General features: G+C 44.5%; 1 protein-coding gene across 1 annotated transcript in view; it reads right to left on the bottom strand.

Moving 5' to 3' along the window:
* Positions 1 to 756: 756 nt before the first annotated feature.
* Positions 757 to 12,236, bottom strand: part of LOC143294921 (uncharacterized) — a 443,787-nt gene continuing 432,307 nt past the window's right edge. Inside the window, exons 16-18 of the mRNA XM_076606436.1 lie at positions 10,063 to 10,366; positions 8,614 to 8,786; positions 757 to 880 (exon numbers count right to left, since the gene is read on the bottom strand). Of these exons, the coding sequence (XP_076462551.1) occupies positions 764 to 880; positions 8,614 to 8,786; positions 10,063 to 10,366 (594 nt within the window). The 3' untranslated portion in view covers positions 757 to 763. The remainder of the gene's footprint in view (positions 881 to 8,613; positions 8,787 to 10,062; positions 10,367 to 12,236) is intronic.

Genomic DNA, 12,236 nt, shown 5'->3' with positions numbered 1-12,236 from the left:
TCAACAACCTGCATGACTTCAGTCTACAGCGTCGCGTCGGCGATTTATCTGACGATTTTCTCGCAGATAAACTCCATCTTCACAGGCAGTTTCCCTCTGCAAGAGACGGTATTTCCCGTGATATCCACATACAAATCTTCAGTCGCACCTTACTCTCCGCTCCACGCTCTTTCCCTCTACGGCCCGTCTGTGAGAGACTTGAGACTGAGACTGAGACCCATCCCAGACATGAGTCTTGTGAGTGAAGTCTTAATATCCAGACACATTACTGAACGTTGGTTACCGAGTTACACACCACAAGCAAAAACACCAAAGGAAGCCAGGTGAATAGTTGCTGACTTGAATTGCGACACACATAAAACTGAACATATAAGGTGGAGTAATTTACATATCACTAGTAAAAAAACAACAACAAAACAAAACGGATTTATAGTTTCACATCGAGTAAATCAACTTGTATATTCGATGATTTTGTCCCTTTAGTGTTTGTTTTGTTTGTTTAATAACGAGACTGTGTTACTGTGCTCCAACTTATTCCACAAGGTTAACCTGGGTCCCACATTTGCTACCTATTCAAGCTGAAGAGCTGAAATAGCATTGTCAAAAGAAACAAAAAACCAAAACAGAAAAAAAAGATGCTGATGTTGAACTGAGTGAGACTCGTGAAATCCCTTCCGACCACGCTCCGTCAGTCATTGCTTCCCCCCACCCCCCACCCCCCCGAAAACAAAACAAGTTGTCACACGGAAGGTCAAGGTCAGGGTCACGTGCCCGAACACTGGTATGAGGTGTGCAAGGTGCGGCTTCTGTCCCCGACCGTGTTGTTGGTCAAGGACTTGAGGTCGAGGGTCACCACGGGGTCAGGGTTGCACTCGCTTTCCTTGGAGAGAGAACAAACTTTAGTTGACTCCAAATGTCCACAAAAAAACAAACAAAACAACAACAGCAAAATATAGAATAAAATAAATAAAAATTAAACAAACCAACCCCCGAAGCCTCCGGTCCCCCCAAAAAAACCCAAAACAAAAACAAAGCAAACTAGAACTGAAATATTCTTGAACAACGCACCAATGCCTGCAATAAATTGTTTTTTTTTTCTTATTCGTGTTGTTCAAACAAACAAAACCTGCAACCCCTGCTTTACCAACATTCTGCAACCCCTGCTTTACCAACATTCTGCAACCCCTGCTGTACCAACATTCTGCAACCCCTGCTGTACCAACATTCTGCAACCCCTGCTGTACCAACATTCTGCACATTCTGCAACCCCTGCTTTACCAACATTCTGCAACCCCTGCTGTACCAACATTCTGCAACCCCTGCTGTACCAACATTCTGCAACCCCTGCTTTACCAACATTCTGCAACCCCTGCTTTACCAACATTCTGCAACCCCTGCTGTACCAACATTCTGCAACCCCTGCTTTACCAACATTCTGCAACCCCTGCTGTACCAACATTCTGCAACCCCTGCTGTACCAACATTCTGCAACCCCTGCTTTACCAACATTCTGCAACCCCTGCTTTACCAACATTCTGCAACCCCTGCTGTACCAACATTCTGCAACCCCTGCTTTACCAACATTCTGCAACCCCTGCTTTACCAACATTCTGCAACCCCTGCTTTACCAACATTCTGCAACCCCTGCTGTACCAACATTCTGCAACCCCTGCTTTACCAACATTCTGCAACCCCTGCTGTACCAACATTCTGCAACCCCTGCTTTACCAACATTCTGCAACCCCTGCTGTACCAACATTCTGCAACCCCTGCTTTACCAACATTCTGCAACCCCTGCTGTACCAACATTCTGCAACCCCTGCTTTACCAACATTCTGCAACCCCTGCTTTACCAACATTCTGCAACCCCTGCTTTACCAACATTCTGCAACCCCTGCTTTACCAACATTCTGCAACCCCTGCTTTACCAACATTCTGCAACCCCTGCTGTACCAACATCATCGCACCAAAACAGCTTGGAAAGTAATATTTCGCATAAAGATGACATTGCATAGAAATGTACTAGAGATTCAGATATCCTCTTTCTTATTAAAAAAAACAAACAAAACAAAACAAAACAAAAAACCCCCAAAAACAACTACTACTAAATAAGGCATTGTAGACGTTTCGAACGAACCACCAGCACTGGGTATTCGTAATAGGTTTATCTCTTTATCTGTCTTTCTCTCTTTGCATTTAATCTGCAAGCAGTTGAGGATACTAACGAATAAAGCAACAATCTAAATCACCCGGTCGTTGGTACAGTTTTACTGTGTTGGGACCTTCCGAACAAGCATCCAACGCAGACCAGAACCCTGGCAATGCACAACAGAATCTGACTTTTTCCCCTCACCTTTTTCAGACAACAAAAACAGGGTTCACACACACACACACACACACACACACACACACACACACACACAAATTGAGGACCAGTTGGGAACTTTAACGGTTTTCTTCTTGGAAGCAAGGTGAAATGAATGAATTTTCGGCAAACGGCAGTTTATTTAATGTGATGAGCACCACACATAACCGGATTTGCTTTCTTTCACGTGCACTATGTGAGTTTTTTTTGTTTTTTTTTAACAATTGAAAACTGACATTACTTATTTTGTTTTGCCAAAACACAACAACAACAACAACAACACACACACACACACACACCAACAACAACAACAACAAAAAACAAAAAAAACAACCAAACCAAGAACAGCAAAACAAACTCAACCACCACCACCATCACCTGTTGATTATGAAACACTGAATGACTGCAAATATTGGGGCCAAAATATCGTTTCAATATGCATTTTGTAAGCTGCTTCTGGTGCACATGGCCACCAAAAAAACAGCCGTTTGTTGATTCAACGAGAGAGGCCAGAGCAGGACTTTTGTATCTCGATTTTCAAACATTTTATGAAGCGGTCCTTAACCTTTTTTGTGAAGTCTGTATGGTCTAGCTACATGACATTTGCACTGGTTGTAAATACAATAAGGATCAAAAGGTCAATCATTTGACATTGATAGGGAACATGTACATAAGTCTATATATATATATATATATATATATATATATATATATAATGCAGGAACGTAAGTCTCTCTCTCTCTCTCTCTCTCTCTCTCTCTCTCTCTCTATATATATATATATATATATAATGCAGGAACATATAAATACAATAACATATAAATATAGAAAAGGGTACATGCTGATAATCAATCAAAAGTTAGATGACGAGGGATACAGATGGGAGGAAAGGGTAGCTAGTAAAAAAAAAAAAGTACAATAATTTGTACTTATTTCTGTGGCGTACAGTTCATGTCTGTTTTGGAATACCTTATGCTGAACTTTGTTGTCTCAAAATGCACATGCACACGAGCACGAGCAAAAGAAAAGTACATGTAACCACACATTTAAAATGGTGAAAGGAAATTGTTGACATATATACGAAAAAAAGGTTTCATTTCGTAAGACGCATCAATCCGTGGAATGAAAAAAATGACATCACAAAATGAACTTCATGACTGCTTTTCCACAGTGTAGCGGTGGCCCAGTGGTAATGCGCCCGACTAGGAAACGAGTGTCCACAGGTTTGAATCCCACAGGGACCAGGATTTTCCTTCCTCCCCTCCAGTGGTCTTATTAAAATGATAGTTTGGGTGCTGTTCTTTCGGATGAGACGATAAACTGAGGTTCTGTTGCACGTGTACTTGAGAACACATAAAACAAGGTTACAGTAACTAACGGGTTATCCCTGACAGAATTATGTAGAAACTTTACACATCGTAAAACACATACACTTGCAGACAGAAAAACAAAGGTGGCGCTGCACAGTAGCTACTCGCACTGCCCCGGGAACAGCAGTCAGAATTTTAACATAGATAAATCTCTTGTGAAAAAAACAAAACAAAAACGATACAATACAAAGTTCACTGGAGCCAGACAGTACAAACGCGTTAAAAGACATGCTATCGGCATTACTTTTCTCTAAATGAAACAACACATTTGATTTTCAATAACCCGATAGCTATTACAAAGTTCAATGGAACTAGACGAACGATGAAAAACATGCTACCAGCATTTGTTTCTTTATGAAACAACACATTTGATTTTCAAAAGCCAGATAGACATTACAAAGTTCACTGGAGCTAGACAAACGTTGAAAGACATATGTTACCATATTGGGGGGAGGGGGGGGATGGTGATTTTGGGGTGTGTGGGTGGTTAGGAGAGTGAGGGGGGCAGTGCTGGGCGAGAGGATGGGAGAGTGGGGGGGGGGGGGGATTCACTTTTAGAGATGAGAGGCCAGTCTGGACTTGAAGCAATCCAGTGACACGGCTGTCACAACTTCCTGAGGCAGCTTGTTCCATTCTGGTATCATCCTCGGGAAGAATGCCATCTGCCTGTACAGTGTTGTGCAGGAGGGAACGTCATAGCTCAGGCTGTTGTTCGTTCTACAGCTCAGCCTGCTCTTAGATGGCTTGGGCAGGTACTTGGAGTTGATGGAGATGATACCATGGTGGAATTTGTAGAACATCTCCAAGCGGGCTTTCTTGCGGCGCTGTTGTAGGGGAGGCCAATTGAGTGAATCGAGGATGGAGTCCACACATGATGTTTGGCGGTGGCAATTTGAGACCCATCTTGCTGCTCTTCGTTGGATCTTCTCGAGGGCCTCAACCTCGTTTGCAATGTAGGGATCCCAGACGGTGGCTGCGTACTCAAGAAGTGGGCGAACAAGGGCATTGTACGCAGTTTCCTTTGTCTTCTTGTTGCTGATCTTGAGGTTGCGCCGGACGAAGCCTATGGTCTTGCTGGCTTTCTTGGTGATGGAGTCAGTGTGGGATTTCCACTGCATATTGTCCTGAATGTTGACGCCCTGGTACTTAGTGGTGCTGACGTTTTCAATCTTCTGTCCATGCAGCTCATACGCAGGGGGGCGGTCTTGTCCCTTTTCCGGGAAACTCTCAGCGTTGAGCACTTCTCCTCCCAGGTGGTAAGGGAGTGTAGATCTTCTTGCAGCACTTGCTCGTCCTTTTTCTTCATGATGGTCTTGCTGCACAGGGTGTCATCGGCAAATAGGCGGATCTTCGACTTGATGCCATCAGGGAGGTCATTTATGTACAGAAGAAAAAGACTCGGCCCTAGAACCGAGCCTCGAGGGACGCCAGATTCCACAGGTAGAAGGTCAGATCTTGTTCCTTCCACAACCACAGCCTGCTGTCTGTCCTTGAAGAAGTCCTTGATCCAGGCATTCGTGCGTCCTCTGATGCCGTAACGACGTAGTTTGTGGGCAAGTAGGGTATGGCTGACTTTGTCGAACGCTTTTGAGAAGTTGAGGACGATAGTGTCATCCTGGTTTCCCTTCTCTATCTCTCTGGTCGCTTCATCCACATACCCTAGGAGTTGAGTCTCACATGACCGTCCGCGTCGGAAGCCGTGCTGCACTGGACAGAGAATCTCATTGTTCTGAAGATGGGACATGATGTGGCTGGTGATATGTTCCATCAGCTTGCAGGCTATGCAGGTGAGGGAGATGGGGCGGTAGTTAGCTGCTTTGTATTTTTCTCCCTTTTTGAAGACAGGTGTGATGTTGGCCTGTTTCCAGTCCTGTGGCAGGGTGCCGGAGGAGTATGAGATGCGGTAGAGCAGGGTGAAGGCTGGAGTGATCTCTGCAACCGTCTTCAAGAGTCTGGGGGTAATGCCGTCTGGGCCACAGGCTTTTTTGGGGTTGAGGTTGAGCAGGAGTTTTCTAACTCCATCTTCTGTGATGTTTATATAATCACGTGATGGATAGTCTGGAAGGTTTGGTCCAGGGGGGCACTGCTGTTCGAACTCTTCAGCTGTAATGGTGTGTTTGGGGCTGAATACTGAGTGGAACTGGGTGTTCAGGATCTGGGCTTGCTCCTTGGGGTTGGAGATGAGTTTCCCGACTTCTTTAAGTGGAGAGACGCCCACTCTTTCTGTTCTTCTTGCTTTAATGAAGCTCCTAAACTTCTTCTTGGAGGTGGTCTGGTTTTCTCCTTCGTCAGAGATCAGGCCTTCTACGTGTCTCCAGTAGGCGCGACGTAGACGTTTCTGGATGAGGCGCTTGAGTGCCTTGAATTCCTGTTTGAGGGCCTCATCTCCGTTTTTCTTCATGCGTTTATGGACTCGTCTCGTCTGCGTATGAGTTTCTTGGTCTCATAGTCAACCCAGGGGAGGCTTGGCTTGGATCTTGTTTGCTTAAGGGGGACGTGATCTGAGAGGGCTTGACTCAGGTCAGTGCGCATTTCAGTCCACACTTCAACATTGCTCTTCTCGTCAAAGGTGCTCATGATGTGATCATTCATCTTCTGCACTGCCTCTCTTAGTGGCTCCTTACATTCCTGTGTAGATGGGAATGAGTCGCTGGGGTTGGCGTTTCTTTGGGGGATGGATCTGCAGTTCCATGTACACTGTGTCATGGTCAGCAATACCAGGGAGCGTTTCGGTTCTTGGGACAAGGTTGGGGTGGTTTGTGAGGAACAAGTCCAGGGTGTTGCTCTCTTTTGTTGGTTCCATTGCCATCTGCTCCCAGCCTACATCATTGATGGCGTCCGTCCATGAACTGTCGATGAATTTCTGGTTTGGTGCATCCATTTTTTAGTGTCTTGGTGGGCCAGTGCCAGCCTGGTAGATTGAAATCGCCACCGGCAACGATGATGGCGTTCCTGTACGAGTTGGAAGCAAGTCGGGCAGACTTCACAAATGCATTCATGCTCTCAGCATACTCTGTGTGGGGGTGGTAGAAGCAGCAGACTAAGCAGTGTGCCCCGTCCTTTCATTCTGATCTTCACCCAGAGGTTTTCGTAACCTGCAAAGAGTTCAGGCATCTCGTGGGAAGTCAGGTCTTCTGAGACACCTCCCCCACTCTCTTTACCCCATTCACCTGGTGGTCTGTCTCTGCGATAGATGGCGAAGCCCCTGGGGAAGATTTCAGCGTTTTTGTGGGACTGGGTCAGCCATGATTCTGTACCGACAATGATGTCTGGTCTTATGGCTTGGACCAGGTTGCTGAACTCGGCTACCTTGCCGACAATAGAGTAGCAGTTTACATTCAGGAAGCGGAGAGGTCGTCTGCTCTGTTTATCTTGCTTGCTTGATCTAGAAGGTGTGGAAGTATGGAGTGGATTGAAGGGGCTGTTTATGTTTGAGCTGTTGGATGAGTCAATTTCACTGACTTGACACTTTTATGTTAATGACATGGACACTACACATGAAGACTGAGATGGTCAGATTAGCACCATGGTCGATATCGTATTTATAACAACAGGTTATGACCAGTAAATGTAGGAAATGAAAGATCTGTCTACTTTATTTCTAACGCTAAACAAAAGTTCTTGATGTTTCAGTCATCACGATTCAGGCACTGATCAAATTAGCAAATTACTCACTGATTTACAGTGATCATCAACCACAAAGCCATGTGGGTGAAGACACTGCTTACACGTTTTCAACGACTGTGTCCAACATTATTTCAGTCTGAGCGCTGACACGCGGGTGAAGGTCATTTCATATTATGACAAATTATTTCATAAAAATGCAAAACGAAACCAACGCAAGTGACAAGTAAACACCATCATTTTATTTAATGAGGGAAGGAAGGAAACAATTCAGTGCTGGTTCTGACAGACTTACCCTCTCATTATTTTCCTTCTTAAGATCAGTGCCACAAGTGCATAAAGGGTGTAGGTATATCTAAACCAGTAAAAGCGATCATCAGCAGTCAACTCTGTAGCATCCACTCCTTCGTGACTTGTTTCAACTAAAGCAACATTCCAACAAACTCGCAAAAAACAATGCCATCGGGTACATGCGGTGAGAAGACCAAGATACTTGAAAAGACCATTGCCACACACCAAACAATAAAATAACGATGCACTGTATTCAAGTGGACAAGGTTTCAAAATCTCCACAACGTAAAAACAACAAACTACAACGGATAACACATGAAAAAATAATGGTACCATTTTTTACGGTAATGTTTCAACACAGGTGCAGATAACATACATGACGTCTTTTCTCCTGTCGATCATTTTTTTCATGAAGAAATTAGGGAAGGAACCCCCCCCCCCCCCCCCCCCCCACAAACTTGGAGTACCACAATGCAACAAGCATGCAGAATAAACATGCGGAAAAGCGTGGACCTCCAACTATAACACGAGATCTGGGTTATCAAACATGGTTCTAGTTCCCAAACAACGAACAAGGGTTTAAAACAACGAACGAACAAACTCTGTGACCAGCATTCCACGGGAACGGAACAACATGATAAAAAGGGAGTTCCTGACTGCAAGGATTTAGGGAATAACTCACCGCACATGCAGGGCTTAAACACAAAAGTTACTAACGCGTGGAAAATGCTATCACTGTAATACATACACTCGTACGACACAAAAGTTTTCCCCTGCAGGAACAGTGCTCGACCTACAACTCCCAACAATGTTGCACGAACTAAGGGGGGAAACGTGAAACAACACAGAAGCAAGCCTCCCCACAAAACTACAGTCAGCAGGCAGGACACGGATGGGACAATGCCTTCACGTTCCACAGAGCCACTAACAGTGAGCAAGGGGGCAGGGCGGGGCGGGACTTACATCCTCTGAGGACACATCGCTATGGGCACAGTCCCCGCAAGGGCGCCAGGACAAGAGACAGGGCCTGCCCTTGGGGGAGTCGTTCAGCAGCGTGAAATCAAAGACCCGGGCCCCCAGGCCGGCGTCAGGTGAGGTGGGTGCCGCGGGGTAACTGCTCTGGAACTCCGGACCTTCTGTCAGCCACCACCACCACCACCACCACCAAGGCAGACAATGCGAAACATGACAATCCACTGTTGCAGACAATGTGAAACATGTAAATCTACTGTTTTAGACATTGCGAAATATGATGCAATCAACCGTTTTCAACCCTCCCCTCCTTCCCCTCCAGGTGCGCTCTGGAGGTTAAGCAGTCTACCTAAAGAACAAGGTAGGTGTTAGAGCACGCGTCATCCGCACCTGCGATAACACTCACATGTTAAAAACAAACAAAAATCGATACTCTAACAAAATGTCTGCAATCACCAGTATGTGTAAACAAAATTCATCATCCACACATTGCAACCGGGTTTGCATCCGTATATTATCACACACGTCGACAGTTTTGATAAATAAACAGCAGCAGCAATGAAACATGTCTAAATATAGTAACATAAAAAAGACTGAAATATATTTCTTCTTGCGCACGGTCAGTATTCTGGGGACTCGGTGGATCAAGACACATTTTAAAAAAATCAGACAGAAAGATGCGAACAATAGCTGCATCACACAGTTGTGTGGATAAAGAATCGCTAGTCAGTCATAAGAGTAATTGTCGTCCAAGGTTTCAGCTTTCTTTTGTTCAGAAGCGTCTATTTAAATCTACAAACACTTTGAAAAAATAAAAGAGTGACTAGACCTTATGTGCGATATTACATTACGTATCTGTACACCAGACAGTGTAGCACTTGGAAATGATTCTAAGCAACTGTCTTGACTCCACTGGAATCATCCCAGAAACACTCTCCTTAGAGTTATTTCATGGCAGGCCATGTTGTTTCCTCCACATTATTCCCTATATTATAGCACCAACCCCCTTTCCCATTGGAATATTTTCATTAAAAAAAAAACGCAATAAAACGACAACGAGATAAATCTTTGGGGATACATGGTGGGTGGAACTAGAGCGACTCCATATACCCAAAAGACTCAAAGGGAGTTATTTAGGGGCCAGATATTATGATTATTGTTACGATTATGTTATTACCACTATTTGCAACTATTTAACGGTGGAGCTAGTAGTGAGCACAGGCGTTGGCATGCTGTGTGTATGTGCGCGCGCGTGAGTGAACGTGTGCATGCACAGGCATTTACTTGGATATGCTGCACATGTGTCTAAAATCCATTTGTAATTGTATATAATTTCATATTCACGTTTGTATCAAGTACCTACCCGATACATTTGGTTAATAAAGACACAATAGAAAAGACATTCTATCTGTTATTATCACCATCATCATCGCAGCTCACCTGACAGGTTGGTCTCAGAGGCAGGCACGTAGAGGCGCGACTTGCAGTTGCCCAGGCCGCCCACCACCACCTCGCCCCCACCACCACCACCACCACCTCCACTTCCGGGGAAGTCGCCGGCCCGCTCCGAAGCGTGGAGGGGCACGGCCTTGGCCGACAGCGCCGCGGGCCCGTGGTTGCTGTCCCCGCCTTTGCCCTTGGCCGGTGAGCCTTGGGAGCAGTGGTGGTTGTTGGGGGGCAGCATGGGTGAGGAGGCGCAGTCGTTGTTGTTGTTGTTGCTGCAGCGCGGGTTGGGCTTCTTCCGCTTCAAAAAATAGACAAAACTGCGTTTCCAGGGAGGGGACTTGGCGCTGCTGCCGCCGCCCCCGCCCCCGCCCCCGCCGATCCCGACCCCACCTCCGCCCCCAACGCTCCCAACACCCCCCACCAACGTGGGTGTGGAGGTGGTGGTGGGGTCCAGTGCGTCAGAGGCCGGCCGGCAGTTGCTTATCGAATTCTGCAACGAAAAATGAAAATAAAATAGATGTAGTGTACAGGAGGTGGGGATAGCGGCTTGAACAAGCTTGAAGGAATTACTACCCTTTTTAAAAATTTATTTTAGTGTGGTCCTAGTAACGATTCTGTTCCCATCCCTAGTCATGATTGTACTGTATACACAGAAACCAGTGAAACCAAAGTTCTTTTCCAAAATTCAGCTCTCACAAATATTTGTTACCCCCCCCCCCGCCCTTCCCTGCAGCATTATCGTTATTCATGGATCATCGCGGTTCTCTATCCCCTGTCCACAAACAACAACAACAACAAATCCATGTCTTAAGATTAGTGGTGACATTGGGTCTGCGTGCGCGCTTGTGGTGATTGAAGTTATGAGAGAGAGACAGAAACAGAGAAACAGTTTGTGTGGCAGACTGTGTGCATGAAATGACACGCTGAAGTTGGTTGGCCTCATAAATTCCACGAAAATTATACTTTTGACATATCTGCGTTAAAGTTGATGGCGAGTTTCGTTAATGTAATAAAGATAATGCCGATTAAAAGAAATACATTCTTGCTCGACTACTGATCCCTTTCGGTGATATCATTAGCACGACGCGTAATCATACAAGAATATTATAATGCATACATAGGGTCAAGATGTGTGACAAGCCGGTTCTCCATGGACCATAATCCTTGGACAATATATCCAGGCGTCAACAACCGGAGGAAAACAACGGACACGTGAAGTGTTGGTCAGGAAATTTGAGCAACCCTTTCAAAGACGCACCCAGGGAATAATTATTATTCAGAATGATATCACAAAGAGGATCGGTAGTATTAAAATATTTACACCCAAAATCCCGACTTTAACTTAAACTCGTGTTTAATATAATGCAGCTATCTACGTCTTGCTGAATCTGCCAAATAGCCACATCGATATATATGATGCACTTAGTGTATAACAGCATATCGTAAGAATATTTCACTTTGTTCAAGTTCGTCAACTACGTGAATACAAGTATATATACTAAAAGAAATACAAAACGGATCAGTAAACAAAAGGAAGACGTGGGATAGGGCTATATTGCTGGTTTGTAAACAGTAATGCAAACACATCTATCTGCAATTAAAAAGTAAAGGAACATGAAATTTAAAAAAAGAGATAAAAGGGTTAAGGGGTAGGTTTATTTAAAACAGCCAGTTTGGAAACAGAGTGCGATGTTCATGCTCTATTGCTATGGTTATCATATAACTATTATTCCACATGCCAGAAGCTAGGAAAGGACATAATTAGGTTTCGTCTTGCCAAAAGACACTTTGTGCCTGTCACTATAACAAAGTATTACTGCCAAGTGACAATTTGCTCCATATTAAGTATAAAGAAAAAAACACACCTGAAAATCAGTGTGCACCAAGTGTACATTTTGCATTATTCTTAATGGTAGGTTATCACTGTAAAACTTAGTGAAGACGAATACGACTTCTGTGACGTGACGTGACGTGATAAAGAATCAAAGACAAAAACAGCACGTAAAAGGCAAAGTTTGATTCACTGTCTCATGTAAACTTTTCAATTTGATTTTGTTTTTGTTTTTTGACGGTGAATAACTGAACCCCTGTTTCAATGAACGTAGAAAATCATAATTATTTATACGCCCTCCCAGAAAAAAAAAAACACAAAACAAGTGAACCAGTCT

The sequence above is a fragment of the Babylonia areolata genome, chromosome 20 (genome assembly GCF_041734735.1).
Source record: "Babylonia areolata isolate BAREFJ2019XMU chromosome 20, ASM4173473v1, whole genome shotgun sequence".
NCBI lineage: Eukaryota > Metazoa > Mollusca > Gastropoda > Neogastropoda > Buccinidae > Babylonia > Babylonia areolata.
Note: the sequence above shows the minus strand (reverse complement) of the source record. Positions and strands in the feature narration are given on the sequence as shown.